Below are 24,801 nucleotides of genomic sequence, written 5' to 3' on the forward strand. Positions count from 1 at the left end.
AATGGTCGAGCCATCGCTTAGAGCCATGAGCTTCACTAATAAACGTGTAGGTATTAGAAACTGATTTTAACATTTCAAAGTCTATGCATAACCATTTTTGTTCATTACAAAAGGCCATAAGCTCATCATAAAATCGCTCAACAGGGTGAGCGTTATAGTCACCAAAAATGTAAGCACAGTCCACATTACAATTGTCTATTATTGCACTTACCGAGCTCAAAATATCCGTAAATTCCGTTAAATTAATCAGTGAATTCGTTGGCATATATAAACTCAATATTAATATTGTCCTTTGATTTAACACCATTTTCACTGCACACACACGTGAATTATTACACTGCACAATGGTTACATTTTGAAAAATCTTACGCCTCCACAGTAGGGCAACACCGCCATAAGGTCTACCACGCAGGATTCCCACCGAGGCTTCAACAGCTGACACGCCTGTACAGCTGAACTCGTCACTGATGGTATTGAGATAAGGTATTTCATCTGGCAACAGCCATGTCTCCTGGAGAGCCACTACATCAGCTGTTTTGCATAAATCACGGATACTATCTATAGATCTTTTCACGTTCTTACAGTTACATTTAACTTATAAATATTATTATTATTATTTTTATCCATTTTGTGATTTTATACTAGGGCCGATATTTTTACTCTGTGACACTTTAAAATTAATAAAGCGGCGAAAAATAACCCCTTTAGGCCACAAACTTTCATCCAAGAATAAAGAAATTTTACTTTGTAATACAAAAAAATTATATGCACTATATTCACATTCACGTCTTATAGATATTCTCTCAAGTTTAACGGTTTCCTGAGTTTTCTTATGTATGTACGTAGTAATATCCGATTCTGAAGTATTTTTATGAACATTGGTAATAAACAGGGGTGTATACCGCTCTGCCGCTCTGAATTTTTCCTCTGCATCAACTACCACGCTCCCAGTTTTCCCTTCAATATGATTCCTTCTTTTCCGTCCTTTTTTATGAACTAGTTTCCACCCCTCATTCGAGTTGGGTTTCGCTTGCGACTTTGTGACTATAGCATAAGACTTATTTTGCACTGTCTTATCGCATTCATTCAGCTGACAGTCTTTGTCGTCAAGTGACTCATCGCTTACCGATCGCACTAATACACTTTTGTTGATAATTGTTTTATTACTACCTCCCGCGGTTATATTATTTAATCTTTTGAAATTGAGATTTTCGTTTTCGTTACAGCTTATAGGCGATTCATCCACATTTATTAAGCCTATAGGACCGCTATCCCGGCACGCGCCCCTTTTAAGGTTGACATTGGCAGTAGAAACGCGGGGTGACGCACATTGTAACTCCAAAATATCCCTTTTTACAGCTTCCAAATGATCGATAGATACATAAGAGGACTTAATAATGTCAATCTCGCTACGAACCAGCGCCAAATCCTTTAGGAGCTTGGATGTATCCAGGTGATCAAACAAAATAGGAGGTAGTTTTTCCAATTCTCTTGCTACGAATACTGGGAGTAGGTCAGGATCAGTTACTTTGAAAAAGCTGATTATATCAAATAAAGCACGATTCCCTTTTCCCTTGCCTTTTCTAATCGTTTTACGTTGATCGGTTGGAACTGACTCAAAAAGTAACTCCTTTGACCTACTTATTTGTTCATTGGAGAACGTCGAAGCACATATCTTCACTAAGGTTTCTTCGTCAGCTATCGATATTTTATTTTGTAAATACGATAGCAGTTCGTCTATCACAATATTGCAACTGTTACATTTAATCGTACACGACATCGCACTTATTGTTGTATTCACTTAAGAGATGCAAGTAAAAGCCTTTTTTTTGAAGTGCACTTGTTTCATATTATCACGTTTATTTAGTTACAATTTACTATACACGTTAGACGCCGCACGCGCACACGAGCGGTCTGCGTCAGTGTAATGCGACGACTGTATATAAATGTAGTATTGTAGGTTATTGGATTCTACTCGTGAAAATAAATTATTTTTAATTCTCCTCGTTAGTTAGGTAAAGTATGGCGTTTAGTTCCGCCACTTAACAACCAATATCTTGGCACTGTGTTATTAGCATATAAGTACTAGATGTAATTTGTAACTTTGTTTTCTTCTGTTTGTGGTGATTTTAGAACTGGGCCAAGTAAAAATGGGACTACACCAAAAACACCACATTTCAAAAAGAAAAAGAATCATCAAACACGGTTCACCCAGTCGAAAGTTCTGAGGTAGCAAAAATTAAAAAATACAGTCGAAAATCTCCTCATTTTACAGAATTCGGTTAAAAACGATTTCAGATATCGTAAAGCGTGTTATAAATTTTTAATTCACCAAATGGAAAGTATCAATTGCTTAACATCTGTACTCAATTTGTAATATATATTTTACTTCTTTATAGTATAAATAATATTTTTTTATTTATTTTACTTTATTAAGTAGCTATAATAAATATTTCAGCTATGAAATGGTCAAATTAATGTTTAATGTTCACCCAATTATTTACACAAACTTCTAATATAGCTATTCACATGCACGCATTCAAAAGGTCATCTAAAACTAACTTTGAAAAGCTAAAATTGGGCGATGTTGCCATCAAAATTGTATTTCACTGTAAATATTAAATACGTGGTATTTACATTGATAAATAAACAGAGAGTTAAACTATTACGCTATGTCGTACAAGCTTTCAAACAATAATTTACTTTTTAGATGTGAATTTTCTCAAATTTCTTTCGTCGTGGCATTGGCACAAGCGTATGACTGTAAATGCGACGGTAGTGGGCTCGATTTTCACTCGGGGAAATGAATAATTTAATAATATTTTCACTTCCTAGGTAACCTTGTGTTGAAAACTCTGTTTTCCACTTTCCGCTGAATTCTGGAGCCATTGCGCATTGTTCGTTCCGCCCAGTAGCTCTCATTTGAGAACCTACTTATTATACCGTATTTTTCTAATGCGAGTCGGGATGTTAAAGGGCCACTTCTCGCAAACTAGCTAGTTCATCATTATCGTTTCCTACCTTATGACGCTCCTTGCTGGACAAAGGCATCCAAGTATCTTCACGCCGATGGTTCCTGCATTGCCCATATCCAGTGCTTCCGCAACCTTGATCAGCTGATAGGTCTACCTCATAGAAGGCCTGCTTATCTATCTCAACCTCCAAGACAACATACACAAAAAAAGAGTATACCTACTAATTTAATAAAGCTGAAGAGACTAGATTTGGTTAAATGCGTAGAGATCGCACAAGAAGGCACAAGGAGACGTCTCTACGCAAAACCAAAGATTCAAGCCTTTCCCAGATTATTGAGTAAGAGTGCCGAAACAGGCGTGTTAGCGCTGGTGTCAACTCAGGAGTTCATGAACGGAAAATATATGAGAAAATCTATTATTGTAATTTATCGATGTAACAGAAACCAAACCAATGACTTTTATTATTTTTCTCTGTATTCACGCTAATCTCAGAATCGGTTTAATCGATTTAAGTGCAGTTTTCACTATTGTATTTAGGCAAACTTTCCTTGACATTAAGTATTTGCTTTGTTTAAATCTTTTCAAAATATATTGTATTAGATACTTATCAATACAAAGTACCTATTTGGATCGACAAAATAATATTGGATGTTATTGAATTTAGTTAAAAATTATCTTTCAATATATGGAAATTGTCTTTAAAATAATAATGTTATTAACTAAAGTAATTCAGATTAGTCAATAAACAATTGTGTAATTCTAGCGGGCGAAGCCGCGAGCAGAGTGCCAGTAAGAAATAAAACAACATAATTTCAGAATCTATTTATTTCCGATTCCAATTTTTATAAAACAGAATGTCTAACTTATGTTTAGTGTTACGAGAGTGCATTACATGCTTTACGATGCAACCTTTATTATACATATAATATATGTATAATGTATAATTTAACAGACCGCTATTAACTTTAGTAAATAAATAAATATCGCTACCGACTTAACATTACACAATTAGACAATTATACACAGGAAAAAATAACATTGTATAAAAAATAACAGATTAATAATAATAATAATAAATAATTATACACTATGTTTAAAATGAAATATATTGAAGTTATTCTATATTATAACAGATAATGTCGTTAACGCTACACGCAATTACATTATTTTTATTTTAAATATGTTTAAGTTGAAGGCGTCCGATTTACCAGGCGATATTATTAAAATGACACGTCAAAGGCAGCGAAAGCAAATTTGAATTCGCGATTCTTTGTTTTACAAAATACAAAATTCTTAGTTATGAGAATGAAAACTTATTTTATTTAAAAGGCTTCTGCCATTTTAACACGCCATTTTCGTAATTTCGACTCCACCTAGGTTTATTTGCTTGCCTGATATCAAAGAAACAGATATTTCCATAAGTTCCATTGTATCGAACACCACGTATTCATATGTCGATATATAAAATATTGATATAAACAAACATCCCTAAAGACGACCGACCAATAATAATAAACAGATATATCATATTCGTAGATGTCGATATAATAATATTGTACTTTAATTTTATCATAACAATTAATTGCAAAGTCTCTAAACGTTAATCATTTGTACAGCACGTGATATTAAATATAATGAAGAGATAATTTTAACATACATACAGACAAACAATTTTAAATGATAACGGCGCCGTACGCAGAGAGGTGGATTAATTAAAAAAATCAATTAATCCAATAATTACTATTCATGTATAGAATCATGACGTATACTACAAAATTTCCTATCGTTTCAACTTAACAAATTGGCACCGCTATACGAATTACTAAGAAATTTATGAATAATACTAAATTCGGCTAGACATATACATTTTTGTTTCATTTAAGCAAATCAGCAAGTGATTGTACCATACCTTGTCTATAGGATACGAGGCTCTGTAAGACTAACGACACTACTCAGTCGTGCGCGCGACGCGCTTACTAACAACACTAGGTCTACACGCTATAGGTAATATTATAATGACATCGATTGAGATTTGAGCTTTTCATTAATATTACAAACTAAATTTGATTTAAACATTAGCGTTTCCAGCGGCGGATTACAATCGATGTTGGCCGCATGGGGTATCTAATATTATAAATGTTAGTACAAAAATTAATGACATTGATCATTGTAAAGTTTATTACACTACTAAAGGCATTATCATAAGAAGATTCTACTCAACATAGCTTGCCTTGGTGTTAAATTACCAAATCTTAAACTGGCGAGGCAGTGCTCTTTTGGATGACTTTAGACATGGGCGTGTCCAGAGATATTTTCAAGGGGGCCTGAACTTCAACATTGAACAAATATGTTCGTGTTTCTGTAATTTTTTGTTAGTATAATTTCTGGGGTGGGCACCATACTATTCTGTGGTGGGCGCAGACTGACCGACCCCCCTATTTCTAGGCCCATGTTTTTAGACCAATCTATGTCGATTTTTCCGTTACCACGATTACAATTGACCATAAAAGTTATAACTACAAACATTATTGGCAGTTAACAACCTACTATCTAACTTAGCACTATGAAAAAATATTGTTTACGCCTTAAGTAAAGCAATCTAAATATAATATGTATCACGATGTTTATTTTGCAAATTCAAGTGACATTGAGTGAAAAAGAGACAGAGACAACTAACAATTGGGAATAGTTGATATTGCATTGTCTATATCTACATCGAAAGGTCTAGGTCTAGGCCGAAAGGTCTCAACCAATCAATTGATCGTACCACATTAGTGTTCTGTTTTCTATTAAGAAATTATCAACAGTCAACGGAACATTAGTTCTCTGGATCATCCGATAGTGTTACACTAAAGGGCTCTGATGGTCGGAACACTATCTGATGATCCGGAGAACTAACGTTCTCCAGAAAAAGTTCTCATTTCCAAATTCATAAACATCAGCATAAAATACATTTGGAGTCACATCAAAATTAAAATCATTATTGACCGATCGAACTGCTAATAACGCGGAAATTGCAACGTTTCCTGTTCGACAAGCCATAAGTATAACTTCGTACGAAAACTGTCTTTGTACTACGTTATATTTTACTGTTCATCGTCTGTATCTTTGTTTGCGTGAACTTTTAGATGTAAGAAACCTACAGGCCTACAAGTGTTTTAGACCTCCAATCATTATTTGACGATTAAATTCAACCTTTATAATTTAAATAAGTCAGAAAAAAAAATGATTCCTAACCTATCGTTATTCGTTCGTTTATTCGTTCTCCATGATCTCGGAACAGAATTTGTAAATTTCAATTCTATATAGAAGTTAAATTAAATATTTGGCAGTTTTAACCAATGTTAAGTTATAATTATACAGCACTATCAATAATTTTATCTCGAGGACAAAGCCATACATTAATATGACACTATAAAGATTGTTATAATACAAAAAATATCGACTAACAATTTTTTACTATATTATTGTACCGAAATTACAAATAACGTTTAAAAATTACTAATTCACGATATTTTTACTAAAAATAATTTAGAATGGTTTGTCGATTATTCACGTTCAACAACACAACGCAAAAATATAGATTTTTTTTTTAGTCTACATATAATTGTACGCAGAGAAGGCGTGACTTATATTCAAAATATGCAAAATACGAATTAGGCTTTTACGTAACAACTAAGCCATATTATGTGATAATCTTATTTCAAAACTGTTCGAAAACAAATTTTCGAATTAGACATTTTAAGAGAAAAAAGAGGCTTCACGTTTTTTCTCGCATTGCAGGTAGACTGAGGGAACCTATTATTAGGCCTCATTATTAGGCCCACTTGGGGAATGAAATATTTTATATTTACATTTAGTCGCTTTGGTAACGCCGCTTAATAGTCAATAAACAATGCCTCAAGAATTCAACCGAAAGTGGGGAACGGATTGTCTTAACAATAGGCTCCCAGGTTTGCACACCAACTTTGCTATATGCGGGATACAGCGTGAAGTTAAACAATGAAAAATATCGCGTCTACAGTCCGCTGTCTCACTGTATGACTGTTTCACAAACACGAAAGATATCTAAAATAGTTTTAAAAACATACTGAGTTTTTCCTAATATATCACAAAAAGGAAAATATTATTTGACATCTCATTGAAACATACAGTAGTTGACAGTCTTGAAATAAAACATAATTTATTTTCGTTGTTAAAACATCTAAATACAAAAAAAAAAATTACAACATTAACATCGACGACGAATTGAAAAATTTTGTTGATTAAGTAGTATTAAAACATAAAACAAGAATATTTATATAACATGTACGTATATATGTATAGAAAATTGAATTTGTACCAGAGGTGACTCGTCTTTATTGCTCTTTAGATACAATCTAATTGGTGTTATGTCCATTTCAATATTCAGTACACTAAGGCCCGTATTTATAAATCATTCAATCCTGAGATCGATCTTAAGATGCCGTTTTCCTTTTCATCCATAGATATATAATTTACTAATGAAAACGGTATCTCAAAATCCATCTCAGAGTTACGGACCCAAGAATCAAAGTATTAAGCGAAAAAATCAAGAACGATTACTTAGTATACACGCTATTCTATTACCTACAAGAGCCTACTAAAATCCTTTATAAAGAAGGTACAATCACTTTAGAACGTTACCGATTCAGCGTTAGTTTACGTTTAAAGCCACAGTCACATCAAATATTGTTTACTTTAAGGCTATATTTGAATAATGTGACAACATATATAAATGGTGTTCAAAAAACTGCAATAGTAAGACAAGGTCACTGTCAGTCAGAACCACATCTAATATATACAATGACAGACCCATAAAAATCTGTTCTTTACTTATTATATATACACGATTCTATTTTATATGTTAGAAAAATGCGCTTATAGCTTTTTAACTTTGAATATTCTGTGCGATTGAATAATTAAAATATTAATATTAAATAATTCTTCCATAAATCCAAACTTCAATATTAATTTTAAATTCACATTCATGTCACTGATAAAAACATGAAATGATATTCTTATTCTAACTCCAATTACTGAGAACAAGCGTGGCGCAGGGGCCCAAAGTGTGATTGTATACGGGTTTATGGGTTTATTTTCCAATCAAGGAAGAGATTCTTAATATTTTCACTTCTTCGCTGTGGTGTCGAGGCAAAGCGCGTTTAGTTCCGCCACTCAACACACAATGCCTCTATAATTTTGCTGAAAATATGGGTTGGAGTGTCTTAACACTTTACGACGGTTCCGTCTACCTACCCTGCTGTGTGCGGTATTAGCCTCCATTTAATCAATTTTACAACAGATATTTCGTGAACAAGTTACAAGCGCTTCAACCTGCTACCTCTACCATACCATTGCAGTTGTCCGAATAAAACTTACATACTATACGAAAGAAAATCGTGCAATTTAACCTAAAAGTGAAACGAGAAATCTACATCGACGCACCTACATACATACTTTACATTCATATTTTAAGCTACTTTGGCAAGATTTCTATTTGTACTCCTGTGCGTATAGTGCGTAGAGATAAGCTGAGTTACTTGAATATTATCAAAGTCAATTCCTGTCTAGTCCAAAATGGGTATATACTTCGTAAACTAACTATTATTGTGTGAATAAAGCACATTTTTTCTGTTACATTTATATTGAATCGCACTTTACGACGTACAAAGTCATAATGTTACTTGACTTTAGCGTATAGCGTAGCTTTAGCGCGCCAATGTTCTACGCTTTCAACGAATACTTGCCTCCAAATCGCATATTATAAATATGGATCGTTAGAGGACTTTCCCATAATATTAACTGTAAAAACTACTTGTACGTTTATACTCAATCCAAGGCAAGCAAATACAAATAACCTATATAAATAAAATATGAAAATATACTTGAATCAACCTTGAGTGACATGATTAAAAAAGTAGTGTAAAGTGTTAGCCCTTAAACAAATTGTTAATAAATATAAAATAACAATATTAAATTTCATTATTTTTCATATGTGTATTTCAAATAAATGAAAAAAAAATAGATTTGCAAAATAATGCAAACATTGCATAATTATCCATTTTTCCGAAGTACAATTTTTAATGACCACACACGTATAGTTTTCCATATGAGGCCTACATTCCATACATACATAGAAACAAACAAGCAATACATGAACGACCCAAACATTTACATTACAATAATTCCATTACATCAATTTTCATTAATATATTTATAATAAGCTTACTTCTTAGAATAAGGTGATATGTATTTTATTTATTAATAATGACAAGAAGTCTTTATTTTACACTAAAACTGATGAGATCCACAAAACAGCAAGAAGATACGTTGTTTCATTTTTTATCTTATTATTTTCTTTAATAATACTTTTCGTTCTGTCATAATTATTCGTTCTTTGTAATTATAAAGATAATGATAGTAACTAACTAAGTAACAATTTTGAATATAGCTTCGTATGTGTGTGTGGCTAACACTTGTTGAAGACTCGACGTGCGCTCACGCAGAGGTCAAACGCTTGCGTATTGCTGCCGCCACGTGCTTTATTTATTAACACATCACATATATACTATACTGGTGACCCCGAGTTGGACAATGTCCGTTGAGAAAACAGTGAAAAGCACAACCAGACCACGCCCTGCAACCAGTGTTGGGACACGGTCGATAGAAAATGTCGATGTGTTTCGTGTTGGTATCAAAGTGCCACCATTTTGGACAGAAGAGCCAGATATATGGTTTGCTCAAGGTAGGACAATTTGCGATATCTGTAATTAAACCCACCACCGACAGAAAAGTAAGAAAAATTAAAATGTGAATTAATTAAAAGATTGAGTGCCTCGAAAGAAAATAAAATTAAGCAATTATTAATGTACGAAGAGCTTGGTGGCCGAACACCTTCCCAGTTTCTGCGACATCTGCAAAGTCTGGCAGGATTGAATGTTCCCGACGATTTCTTTAGAACGATATGGATAAGTTGTCTACCACATGGTATACAAAAAGTTTTAGCTGGACAAGCCAGCACAGCTTCACTCGAAAACTTGGCGGATTTAGCAGATAGAATGAAAGGCGAAGTCAGCCTCATCTACTCCAAAGGTAGCAACATATATATTTAATATGCTTTACAACCACCTTACACCGGCCCCTACGAAGTTCTAGATCGTGGTGATAAAATATTTAAAATATCCATAAAGGGAAAAAGTGTGACAGTATCAGTAGAACGCATCAAACCAGCCTACGTACTGCCTGATCCTTCTCCCAATCCTATTTCCACGCCTACTCCTAAATCCAATCCTGATTTTTCTTCCAATCCTTCCATTCAAGATGGCTTAAGGTGAACTCGCTCAAACAGAATTGTTCAGTTTCCCGATTATTATCGCCCTTGACAGTCTCTTGTGGTGGGTGGTGTGGCAAACACTTGTTTAAGAGCTCAAACCAGTCGTTTCTAATAATCGTCTCTCGCTTGCGTATAACTGCCGTACTTTATTTATTAAACACATCACACATATACTATATTAGCCAACTTGGGCGGATTCGCCTGCTTGAACTATACGGACATTTATTAAATGTATTTATGAAAATATTATCAGTTTGGAGGGTGAACCCTAATAAACCATGAACCACGTGTTCAATGAAATATTTTTAAGAGTCTAAATTTCAAATCTTATAGAAAATGGTGGCGATTTAAAAAAAACCATACAAACTTTCAACCCCCATTTCATCCCCTTAGGAGTCGAATATTGCAAATTCCCGTCATAGCGAGCACCTACGTCCTCTAAATAACTGATATGAAAAATTTCAGATTCCTAGCACACATAGTTTCAGAGATTTCATGATGAGTGAGTGACCTTTCGATTTTATATATATAGATGTGTAAAGAGGAAACGAGATTTTTTTAGAAATTATACAAAAAAAATCACTGCTAATTATAAAAATAAATCGAAATACAGTAAAGTTATACATACGAAAACACAGAATATACTCTCTGCTATTGGTTATCAATTGTATTTTGTTTTGTATAAGTTAATTTTGTTTCATAATTATTAGTATTAGTTTTTAGTGTATTGTAAATAATAGTTGAGGTTAATTATATTCTTATATTATATGTTTCCCCTTATGTGTCATATTTGACAGGAGGAATGGATATAAGGCCAGAACCGGATCCACCTGATCCGGGCGAAATTTGTTACACTCCTGATCCCGATCTTTCATCTCCAAATTCAAGTTTCAGAAAACGCCACAGTATTAACCAAAATATAGATCTGTAACATCTACTATTTGTAGACTTCGCCAAGGCCATGCGTGTACGCCTCTACATCTAGCTAAATTAAGAGTTATAGACACTGTCTGTGGTATTTAGTGTCTATATGCCGACTTGTCAGGAAAATTTACCGGTTTTTACCGACTGTCGAAGTGCAATAAGATCAATAATGGAAATAGGGGAGAACTTGGGTGTCGAATCCTTTTATATTTTAGGAGATTTTAACGCTCACCCTAACGAGTGATTTTATAAGGAAATGATTAATTTTTGTGTTGAGCAAAAATGGTTGTGCGTGGATGTAGACAATCTAGGAATAGATTCGATTATGTATACATTTATAAGCGACGTTCACGGGGATGTAAGGTGGTTGGACGATTGTCTATTTACAGTATCAGCAAGTGAGACAATAAGTAATTTGTATGTAAAATATGACGTATACTGGTCGGACCATTTTCCACTTGTGCTTGAATGTAATTTATTTAATGTAAAACCTATGACTATAGTATCTACTTGTACGCATACTAATGATCAGATTAGAGTGATATGGGGTGAAAGACATATTTCTCAAATACAAAAATATAGTGAAATCTGTCATTCCCACCTTAGGGAAATAGATTTTCCGGCAGAAATGAACAAATGTTGTGATGGCTATTGTCACAATCTCGACCATACGGCTATTGTTGACCGAGTATATAATACTGTAATATGCATACTAGCCGATGCTGCATCAGTAACGTATCGCAACAAGTGTCCCAGAAAGAAAGGTTATATAGCAGGGTGGAATAGGTATGTCGCAGACCAGCATAGAGAGGCACGACTTAAATTTCACATATGGGTGGAATGGGAACTACACACATTTTACTCGGGTCCTGCATCGAATCTACTACCAACGCTGGAAATACAAATAAAAGCAAAAATCCTATAATAATGTGTCAAAAATGCAAGAGTCCTGAGAAAATACTGACTCAAATGTTTGAAAATGACATTATAGTTACTAAATCGCTACATAAGATTAGTAATAGTTTAATTTGTAACTGTCTGTGACTGTGTGTGTTTAAATCAGAATAGTACTAGTCAAGATGTTTCCCAAAATATTTTAAGTACATCTAAACGAAATTTGGATATGAAAAAAAGAATTTCGAATAAAAATATTATTTCAACGGAATGAAAGTTAATGTATCAGAAAATGCAAAACAAAAATATGCTGTGAATCAATTATTGAATCTCTGCGGAGCCATCAAACATCACGATGAATCTCAAAGCATACAGCATGCCCCAATTGCTTTATAACTGATATTAAATTCTCTTTGTTATTGAAATTGAGGGACACACTATAATTCAAGATTAAATGCTCTTGAATGTTGTTCAAGGTCGTTTATTCTAGTATTTAAAGAATTTATACGAGTTTCATCGTGATGTTTGTATTAGTTCCATGTTCAATAATAATATCATCGTATTGTTTGCTAATAAAGGAAATTGAATTCCTCATTTCTATTATTTCTCGCTTAATACGTCGAACGTAGGTCCGCCGTCTTGTATTTGCGTGCCGCCATTTTGTGTTGATTGTGTTTTTGTTGTGTTTACTTCCTTTTGCTTTTTCCCGCGCTTTACCAAAACCAATCCACCAAAGTGCTTCACGCTACCGCCATTTTGTTTCACTTGGCCGCCATCTTGTTTAGGTAATTCGATGTTTCGAATTTCGAAAAGGTTTTTCGGTTTTGGTAAAGCGCGGGAAAAAGCAAAAGGAAGTTAACACAACAAAAACACAATCAACACAAAATGGCGACACGCAAATACAAGACGGCGGACCTACGTTCGACGTATTAAGCGAGAAATAATAGGAATGAGGAATTCAATTTCCTTTATTAGCAAACAATACGATGATATTATTATTGAACATGGAACTAATAAAACATCACGATGAAACTCGTATAAATTCTTTAACTACTAGAATAAACCACCTTGAACAACGTTCAAGAGCATTTAATCTTGAATTATAGTGTGTCCCTCAATTTCAATAACAAAGAGAATTTAATATCAGTCATAAAGCAATTGCGGCATGCTGTAAGCTTTGAGATTCCGCAAGGAAAAATCGTCAACTGTACAAGAGTTCCAGTCCGCGACCTAGGCCAATTGTAGTGCAATTTAACTCACTACTTACGAGAGATACATTCTTGTCATCAGTAATTAAGTTTAATTAGAAAAATCAAAATGACAAACTGAATACTACGCACTTAAGTATGAGCGGGGATAAAAAACCAATTTTCGTGATGGAACATCTATAGCCCTCGAATAAGACGCTTCACGCAGCACCAAGAATAAAGGCGAAAGAAAAAATGTATAAATACGTGTGGATTAGGAAATTTTAATGAGGAAAGATGATCAATCCGATCCTTTAATAGTTACAGTAATTTATTAGTATATCGGGGAAGCAGATTATTTAAGTTGCCAGTTGTCAAAACCAGATGGCGTTGCCTGTCACTCTGACGTGACACCGATCGATGACAATCACATAAAACCAACCGCACGGACGTACGCTCCGTTCCTTCACGTTAGGAAGAAGCTCTGCACCCAGCAGACAAAAGCCCTACGTTTACTCACCGACGCCCCACGCTACGTCCGAAACGAGACAATTCGCCGGGATCTTGGCATAGAGACCCTGGACGACTTTGTCTCTCGCTTCACCTCCGTACCATCGCCCCATAGCGTGCTCGCCCACCGGACCGTAAGAAGTTTCCTCGGGATATCCTCAACTCGTCCCCAATGTGAAGCTAGAGCCGCTACTCGGTCGCTGAGCGTCTCAGCTGGGCCTCAGGGCAACTGAGGGTCTCACCTGGTTGGGCGGATCGCACGAGTAGCGAGTGGCTCCCTAAAGAGGATACACAGGTTTTCAGGAGACCTCCCAGTAACTAGCCCATAGTTGTGGGCGACGGCTGCAACCGCTGGCAGGAGGCAATGCTCCAAAACCGTTTCCTCCTTCTCCTTGCGGGGGAGTGAGAAGACCTCGATGATGACGTACGCTCAGTCGAGACTCTACCACGGCTCGGAGCACTACTCGTGCTCCACCGCTGGCCAACCTCGACTACTTCAATTACAAATGTGGTTAAGACCTATTTGCTATTGTCACAATCTCGACTATACGGCTATCGTTGACCGAGTATATAACACTGTAATATGCATACTAGCCGATGCTGCATCAGTAATGTATCGCAGCAAGTGTCCCAGAAAGAGAGGTTATATAGCAGGGTGGAATAGGTATGTCGCAGACCAGCATAGAGAGGCACGACTTAAATTTCACATATGGGTGGAATGGGAACTACACACATTTTACTCGGGTCCTGCATCGAATCTACTACCAACGCTGGAAATACAAATAAAAGCAAAAATCCTATAATAATGTGTCAAAAATGCAATAGTCCTGAGAGAATATTGACTCAAATGTTTGAAAATGACATAATAGTTACTAAATCGCTACAAAAGATTAGTAATAGTTTAATTTGTAACTGTCTGTGACTGTGTATGTTTAAATCAGAATAGTACTAGTCAAGATGTTTCCCAAAATATTTTAAGTACATCTAAACGAAATTTGGATATTAAAAAAAGAATTTCGAATCAAAATTTTATTTCAACGGAATGAAAGTTAATGTAACAGAAAATGCAGAACAAAAATATGCTGTGAAACAATTATTGAATCTCTGTGGAGCCATCACACGAAACATCGAAACATCGAATTACCTAAACAAGATGGCGGCCAAGTGAAACAAAATGGCGGTAGCGTGAAGCACTTTGGTGGATTGGTTTTGGTAAAGCGCGGGAAAAAGCAAAAGGAAGTTAACACAACAAAAACACAATCAACACAAAATGGCGGCACGCAAATACAAGACGGCGGACCTACGTTCGACGTATTAAGCGAGAAATAATAGAAATGAGGAATTCAATTTCCTTTATTAGCAAACAATACGATGATATTATTATTGAACATGGAACTAATAAAACATCACGATGAAACTCGTATAAATTCTTTAAATACTAGAATAAACGACCTTGAACAACGTTCAAGAGCATTTAATCTTGAATTATAGTGTGTCCCTCAATTTCAATAACAAAGAGAATTTAATATCAGTCATAAAGCAATTGGGGCATGCTGTAAGCTTTGAGATTCCGCAAGGAAAAATCGTCAACTGTACAAGAGTTCCAGTCCGCGACCTAGGCCAATTGTAGTGCAATTTAACTCACTACTTACGAGAGATACATTCTTGTCATCAGTAATTAAGTTTAATTAGAAAAATCAAAATGACAAACTGAATACTACGCACTTAAGTATGAGCGGGGATAAAAAACCAATTTTCGTGATGGAACATCTATAGCCCTCGAATAAGACGCTTCACGCAGCACCAAGAATAAAGGCGAAAGAAAAAATGTATAAATACGTGTGGATTAGGAAATTTTAATGAGGAAAGATGATCAATCCGATCCTTTAATAGTTACAGTAATTTATTAGTATATCGGGGAAGCAGATTATTTAAGTTGCCAGTTGTCAAAACCAGATGGCGTTGCCTGTCACTCTGACGTGACACCGATCGATGACAATCACATAAAACCAACCGCACTGACGTACGCTCCGTTCCTTCACGTTAGGAAGAAGCTCTGCACCCAGCAGACAAAAGCCCTACGTTTACTCACCGACGCCCCATGCTACGTCCGAAACGAGACAATTCGCCGGGATCTTGGCATAGAGACCCTGGACGACTTTGTCTCTCGCTTCACCTCCGTACCATCGCCCCATGGCGTGCTCGCCCACCGGACCGTAAGAAGTTTCCTCGGGATATCCTCAACTCGTCCCCAATGTGAAGCTAGAGCCGCTACTCGGTCGCTGAGCGTCTCAGCTGGGCCTCAGGGCAACTGAGGGTCTCACCTGGCTGGGCGGATCGCACGAGTAGCGAGTGGCTCCCTAAAGAGGATACACAGGTTTTCAGGAGACCTCCCAGTAACTAGCCCATAGTTGTGGGCGACGGCTGCAACCGCTGGCAGGAGGCAATGCTCCAAAACCGTTTCCTCCTTCTCCTAGCGGGGGAGTGAGAAGACCTCGATGATGACGTACGCTCAGTCGAGACTCTACCACGGCTCGGAGCACTACTCGTGCTCCACCGCTGGCCAACCTCGACTACTTCAATTACAAATGTGGTTAAGACCTATTTGCTATTGTCACAATCTCGACTATACGGCTATCGTTGACCGAGTATATAACACTGTAATATGCATACTAGCCGATGCTGCATCAGTAATGTATCGCAGCAAGTGTCCCAGAAAGAGAGGTTATATAGCAGGGTGGAATAGGTATGTCGCAGACCAGCATAGAGAGGCACGACTTAAATTTCACATATGGGTGGAATGGGAACTACACACATTTTACTCGGGTCCTGCATCGAATCTACTACCAACGCTGGAAATACAAATAAAAGCAAAAATCCTATAATAATGTGTCAAAAATGCAATAGTCCTGAGAGAATATTGACTCAAATGTTTGAAAATGACATAATAGTTACTAAATCGCTACAAAAGATTAGTAATAGTTTAATTTGTAACTGTCTGTGACTGTGTATGTTTAAATCAGAATAGTACTAGTCAAGATGTTTCCCAAAATATTTTAAGTACATCTAAACGAAATTTGGATATTAAAAAAAGAATTTCGAATCAAAATTTTATTTCAACGGAATGAAAGTTAATGTAACAGAAAATGCAGAACAAAAATATGCTGTGAAACAATTTTTGAATCTCTGTGGAGCCATCACACGAAACATCGAAACATCGAATTACCTAAACAAGATGGCGGCCAAGTGAAACAAAATGGCGGTAGCGTGAAGCACTTTGGTGGATTGGTTTTGGTAAAGCGCGGGAAAAAGCAAAAGGAAGTTAACACAACAAAAACACAATCAACACAAAATGGCGGCACGCAAATACAAGACGGCGGACCTACGTTCGACGTATTAAGCGAGAAATAATAGAAATGAGGAATTCAATTTCCTTTATTAGCAAACAATACGATGATATTATTATTGAACATGGAACTAATAAAACATCACGATGAAACTCGTATAAATTCTTTAAATACTAGAATAAACCACCTTGAACAACGTTCAAGAGCATTTAATCTTGAATTATAGTGTGTCCCTCAATTTCAATAACAAAGAGAATTTAATATCAGTCATAAAGCAATTGGGGCATGCTGTAAGCTTTGAGATTCCGCAAGGAAAAATCGTCAACTGTACAAGAGTTCCAGTCCGCGACCTAGGCCAATTGTAGTGCAATTTAACTCACTACTTACGAGAGATACATTCTTGTCATCAGTAATTAAGTTTAATTAGAAAAATCAAAATGACAAACTGAATACTACGCACTTAAGTATGAGCGGGGATAAAAAACCAATTTTCGTGATGGAACATCTATAGCCCTCGAATAAGACGCTTCACGCAGCACCAAGAATAAAGGCGAAAGAAAAAATGTATAAATACGTGTGGATTAGGAAATTTTAATGAGGAAAGATGATCAATCCGATCCTTTAATAGTTACAGTAATTTATTAGTATATCGGGGAAGCAGATTATTTAAGTTGCCAGTTGTCAAAACCAGATGGCGTTGCCTGTCACTCTGACGTGACACCGATCGATGACAATCACATAAAACCAACCGCACTGACGTACGCTCCGTTCCTTCACGTTAGGAAGAAGCTCTGCACCCAGCAGACAAAAGCCCTACGTTTACTCACCGACGCCCCATGCTACGTCCGAAACGAGACAATTCGCCGGGATCTTGGCATAGAGACCCTGGACGACTTTGTCTCTCGCTTCACCTCCGTACCATCGCCCCATGGCGTGCTCGCCCACCGGACCGTAAGAAGTTTCCTCGGGATATCCTCAACTCGTCCCCAATGTGAAGCTAGAGCCGCTACTCGGTCGCTGAGCGTCTCAGCTGGGCCTCAGGGCAACTGAGGGTCTCACCTGGCTGGGCGGATCGCACGAGTAGCGAGTGGCTCCCTAAAGAGGATACACAGGTTTTCAGGAGACCTCCCAGTAACTAGCCCATAGTTGTGGGCGACGGCTGCAACCGCTGGCAGGAGGCAATGCTCCAAAACCGTTTCCTCCTTCTCCTAGCGGGGGAGTGAGAAGACCTCGATGATGACGTACGCTCAGTCGAGACTCTACCACGGCTCGGAGCACTACTCGTGCTCCACCGCTGGCCAACCTCGACTACTTCAATTACAAATGTGGTTAAGACCTATTTGCTATTGTCACAATCTCGACTATACGGCTATCGTTGACCGAGTATATAACACTGTAATATGCATACTAGCCGATGCTGCATCAGTAATGTATCGCAGCAAGTGTCCCAGAAAGAGAGGTTATATAGCAGGGTGGAATAGGTATGTCGCAGACCAGCATAGAGAGGCACGACTTAAATTTCACATATGGGTGGAATGGGAACTACACACATTTTACTCGGGTCCTGCATCGAATCTACTACCAACGCTGGAAATACAAATAAAAGCAAAAATCCTATAATAATGTGTCAAAAATGCAATAGTCCTGAGAGAATATTGACTCAAATGTTTGAAAATGACATAATAGTTACTAAATCGCTACAAAAGATTAGTAATAGTTTAATTTGTAACTGTCTGTGACTGTGTATGTTTAAATCAGAATAGTACTAGTCAAGATGTTTCCCAAAATATTTTAAGTACATCTAAACGAAATTTGGATATTAAAAAAAGAATTTCGAATCAAAATTTTATTTCAACGGAATGAAAGTTAATGTAACAGAAAATGCAGAACAAAAATATGCTGTGAAACAATTATTGAATCTCTGTGGAGCCATCACACGAAACATCGAAGCATCGAATTACCTAAACAAGATGGCGGCCAAGTGAAACAAAATGGCGGTAGCGTGAAGCACTTTGGTGGATTGGTTTTGGTAAAGCGCGGGAAAAAGCAAAAGGAAGTTAACACAACAAAAACACAATCAACACAAAATGGCGGCACGCAAATACAAGACGGCGGACCTACGTTCGACGTATTAAGCGAGAAATAATAGAAATGAGGAATTCAATTTCCTTTATTAGCAAACAATACGATGATATTATTATTGAACATGGAACTAATAAAACATCACGATGAAACTCGTATAAATTCTTTAAATACTAGAATAAACGACCTTGAACAACGTTCAAGAGCATTTAATCTTGAATTATAGTGTGTCCCTCAATTTCAATAACAAAGAGAATTTAATATCAGTCATAAAGCAATTGGGGCATGCTGTAAGCTTTGAGATTCCGCAAGGAAAAATCGTCAACTGTACAAGAGTTCCAGTCCGCGACCTAGGCCAATTGTAGTGCAATTTAACTCACTACTTACGAGAGATACATTCTTGTCATCAGTAATTAAGTTTAATTAGAAAAATCAAAATGACAAACTGAATACTACGCACTTAAGTATGAGCGGGGATAAAAAACCAATTTTCGTGATGGAACATCTATAGCCCTCGAATAAGACGCTTCACGCAGCACCAAGAATAAAGGCGAAAGAAAAAATGTATAAATACGTGTGGATTAGGAAATTTTAATGAGGAAAGATGATCAATCCGATCCTTTAATAGTTACAGTAATTTATTAGTATATCGGGGAAGCAGATTATTTAAGTTGCCAGTTGTCAAAACCAGATGGCGTTGCCTGTCACTCTGACGTGACACCGATCGATGACAATCACATAAAACCAACCGCACTGACGTACGCTCCGTTCCTTCACGTTAGGAAGAAGCTCTGCACCCAGCAGACAAAAGCCCTACGTTTACTCACCGACGCCCCATGCTACGTCCGAAACGAGACAATTCGCCGGGATCTTGGCATAGAGACCCTGGACGACTTTGTCTCTCGCTTCACCTCCGTACCATCGCCCCATGGCGTGCTCGCCCACCGGACCGTAAGAAGTTTCCTCGGGATATCCTCAACTCGTCCCCAATGTGAAGCTAGAGCCGCTACTCGGTCGCTGAGCGTCTCAGCTGGGCCTCAGGGCAACTGAGGGTCTCACCTGGCTGGGCGGATCGCACGAGTAGCGAGTGGCTCCCTAAAGAGGATACACAGGTTTTCAGGAGACCTCCCAGTAACTAGCCCATAGTTGTGGGCGACGGCTGCAACCGCTGGCAGGAGGCAATGCTCCAAAACCGTTTCCTCCTTCTCCTAGCGGGGGAGTGAGAAGACCTCGATGATGACGTACGCTCAGTCGAGACTCTACCACGGCTCGGAGCACTACTCGTGCTCCACCGCTGGCCAACCTCGACTACTTCAATTACAAATGTGGTTAAGACCTATTTGCAATTATACTGGGCTGGAGTAGTGAAAGGCGAGTGTTAGTACTGTAAAGGGACCCTTAAGCCTACAGATGTGGTCACAAGTCCACGGCACTGCTCCAAGCAGTAGTATAACAGTAAACATGAACCATCTTAGTGAGTTGATATAGTGGCGTGGTAATTGCATGTATAATGTTTTGTTTATATAAAATTCGCTTGTTTAAATATATTTTATCAAAATGTTCGTGGTCTTAGAACAAAATGATCATGAAATCTTACGAAACGTTTCATTTAATAATTATGATATAATAATTTTAACAGAAACCAGGTTAAATGATTCAATTTTTAGTAATGAATTGTTTGATACAAGGTATCATGTTTATAGAAGAGCAACATCGGAGCAGTTGTAACTCCAGTAATAAGATGGATGATGGAGGACTCTTAGTAGCGGTAGTAAAAAGTATTAATTTTCGTAGAATTAAAGATTGGGAAAGTGATTGTGAAGATATTTGGCTTATAATTGAGGTGCCAACCACCACAACCACCACCCATAAATAGAAATATATTAGAACTCTTTATAGGTAATTGTAAGAGTTTTTGATCAACATGACGTGTATAAATTTATTGTTGGGGATTTTTATTTTTTTTAAATGATGGTTTAATTATATTTGTTGTGAAGCCGAACACAGCAAATGCACGTAGTGTTTGCTTTAAACCGGCTATGCATAAGTGCTAGACTTTCGCATAATAACTTTAACAATGTAATAGCCACTAGCAAACCTTAGTAAATAAATAAAATAAATAAATTACGAAGCATGTTGTTTCCTTCAATAATTGAAAAAAGGAGAACAGAGTGATTTCACAATAGTTTTCTTTTCATCTACTTTGTGAAATATGAGAATTGCGTTATAAAATTATATACAGAATATCCTGTAGGAAAGTGGTAGTATTTAAAAAAAACCTACGAGTAATTCCATATAAAAGTCTATAAAAAATCTCGTTTCCCACTGAACCCTACGTTATAAATTTAATACAATAATATTACAAAATCATACCTAATCTTTGGTGATGTTTAAATAAATAATATTACATAACATACGTTTACGTTTAAAATGAGCCATTATTACAAAAAAAATCACAAATACACTAGACTTAACCACATTTTAGACAAATCCTCTATACAATTACACGAAACAACCTAATTTTATGAAATATTTATCAATTCACAATGTTTACAAATTATTTACAAAAAAATATATTCATAATATATTGTTATGCATTAAGACAAAAAAAATGAGTGGTGCGCTTTAGTACATTTTTAAATGAGTTCACTACGATATAAAGAAAACATTGAAACTATTACAACAGTTAATATACAAGTGGTATTTTTTTTATTAAAATATCAAATAAAACGCCCTACAAATAGACATATGTTTGGAGAAAATTTGCAGTTTTTTATACATTCCCGTTGTAGCAACGTATAAATACATAGACGCTAGCGGGCCCCGCAACGCCGATTGTACAATAGTATATGAATCCACAACCATCGTCCTTTAATATATATCCCGACAATAATAAAAAGTCGTAAAATAATTAACTTCCTTACAAAATCACTATCTCGAATGACACTATAAGAAACCAAACACATTCGCGACACCCAGCCATGGTTGTATTCATACAATATTATTAAATAAGAGAACTCATAGAAATTTTTGTTACAAAAAGTCAACTTTAATTTTATATATTTCGTTCCAACATTCACTTCGTTTCTATCGTCACCTTTAATATTTCTATTTGTAGGCACAGTATGTAATGGATATTTTAAATATTCATGGTAAAATAATGTGTTTTTTTTTGTATTGATTCAGCTATTACAATTTCACTAAAAATATTATTCTACTGTTTATATTTTGTTTAATTATATTTAAAAATTAATATTTTTTTAAAGTAGAAAACTACCTACCTATAGAATAAATGTATTATCACGACTATAGTTTCATTAAAATCATTTCGATTATATATATTTTTAATAAATAAAATGTGTATAACAATTTGATTAATTAAAACAATGATAATTTTAAAAAAAATCTTCTTGAGTTATGTTTGAAATCATTAAATAAAACATTAATTACATAGGACAAATATCATTAAATTAAATTAAAAAATATATTACAATTAATATTGCTCAAACGTCAAAGATATATCGATACAGATAACAATATAATACTGCTTATTTCGCACAGCCAGGGTTAAATAATATGCAGATTAAGAGAGAGAGAGAGATTTAAATTATATAAAAAGGTAGACTTTAAAGAAGGGACGATATGTAAAAAAAATAAAAAATCAAAATTCCGATCATTTTCCTTTCAAAACACAAAAATTTAACAGTCATGCCTCATTAGAAACTTTTTGCTGTTACAGCAAACCAATGTTCTAGGTCAGGGATGGCGAACCTTTTTTGATGTATAATTATACAAATAAAAGCGATTCTTCTTTAAACAATTCTTATGTTTATTAATCAATATTTTACAAAAAAAGAAAATACACGTTATTTTTTTTATGGAAAAAGACAACGCAAACGAGCGTACGCGTAACCTGATGGTAAGTGATCACTCAACTGATTCTCAAGCACCAGAGGTGCTGGTTTGTCTCTAAGTGCCGCTGCCATATTCCAGGAAGGGGTGGGGGTTAGACACCGGAGCCAGGCATTACCTAATGCGAAACGCAGTGGCATAAAGCCTCTACCTAACGCTGGTTTTGGTGGTCCGGATGATCCGGTCGACTCTGCCCATATGTGTCGTCCATTTCCACACGCACTTTAGTCGCCTCTTACGACATCACCAGTACCAGAGTGGATACAAGGCTAAAATTCTTTTTAATATGATTAATTTGACACAGGATGATAAAGATTTAGTATCTGGTTCATATTGAGCTAATTTTAACAGTCAGGTGAAGTTTAAGTGTAGATTAATTATAATTTTTAATTCATTTTTATCAAATAAGATCACTTATAAAAAAAAATCCTTTCGTTTTTGTGCGTGCCATAAAAATTGGTTCGCTATCCCAGTTGTAGGTTCCTTTTGAATTTGTATTTTTTTTATATATCGCCTTAAGGGATTTGTGCTATCGTATGCGTATCGTATCGTATGCGTGCACCATGAGGTTACATTTGCGTACACTAAACACATTGGTAAACGGATAAACAACGGAATAGTAGAAAAAAGTTTGGTAATACGTCCAAACTGTAAAAGCAAGGAATCTTCAAGGAATCGAAATTTAACACTCGTATTTAAAGACAAGTTAGTTTGTTATTTAAAATTAGGAAGGTAATTATTAAACTTAAGCATATAAATTATTAAGTGCAATAAAAGTTTCAATGTATACTAGGAGAAAGTGCTCGGAGGCATTTCAAACTTTAAATTTCATTTCTCTATACAAAAATCGCAAGGTAATCTTTTAGAAGTATGAAAACAATGTTTAATTTACACATTTTCAATACGAAAAAACCTTGCAAGAATACACGAAAAACAGAGAAAAAATAAATATCCTTCGAAATAAGCTAAAACAATATAACATAACCTTACATTCGAAATGACCGTTTAGATTTCGGCCAATAGTTCCGAGTAGTAATGAGTGGCGCTCAGGTAGTCGAGGAGCCGTCGCGGCAGAGGCAGGCTACTGATCAAATCCCGCCTCACGTACTTCAGTATGACAAATCTGAAACAAATGAAAAATACATATTTATATAAAATAGTGGAGTGTCTTAGCACTACGTTAATAAAAATAATAATTCAGTCTATACCTAAATAACTTGAACTAAAGTTCTCAATTTTCCATACTTAAATACCTTAAGAGACTACGCAAAAAAAAATAGATAAAATAATATTAATAATAACATATCAAATCCATATGCGGAGTCAGCTCGATCAGCTAGATCGAATCCGCAATGAAGAGATACTCAGAATGGCAGGTCCTAGCGAGGACGTCACGGTGAGAATGAAGTAGAACGTGCTCAGCTGGTTTGGGCACATCGAACGAATGAGTGATGAAAGAATGGCAAAAAAGATCTATGATGGAAAAGTGAGTGTTAAGAGAGCTAGGGGAGACCTCAGTAACCTTCGAAAACACAGTATCAAAGATACTGGAGGAAGGTCACGTAAAAAACATGAGGATACCCCGGAGGGCATGTATGAAGAGGTTGATGACAGTG

General features: G+C 36.0%; 1 protein-coding gene across 2 annotated transcripts in view; it reads right to left on the reverse strand.

Moving 5' to 3' along the window:
• LOC146527342 (uncharacterized) overlaps positions 1–24,801 on the reverse strand; it is an 80,376-nt gene that overhangs the window by 2,457 nt on the left and 53,118 nt on the right. The window contains exon 6 of one of the 2 annotated variants that reach the window (XM_085205997.1): positions 24,176–24,308. In XM_085205997.1, the coding sequence (XP_085062123.1) occupies positions 24,191–24,308 (118 nt within the window). In that variant the 3' untranslated portion in view covers positions 24,176–24,190. Of the gene's footprint in view, positions 1–23,081; positions 24,309–24,801 lie in introns of those variants that run through there. The other variant, XM_085205996.1, reaches the window with a different exon arrangement.

This window comes from Heliconius melpomene, chromosome 21 (genome assembly GCF_056956725.1).
Source record: "Heliconius melpomene rosina isolate 202511_hmr_F chromosome 21, ASM5695672v1, whole genome shotgun sequence".
Taxonomy (NCBI): domain Eukaryota; kingdom Metazoa; phylum Arthropoda; class Insecta; order Lepidoptera; family Nymphalidae; genus Heliconius; species Heliconius melpomene.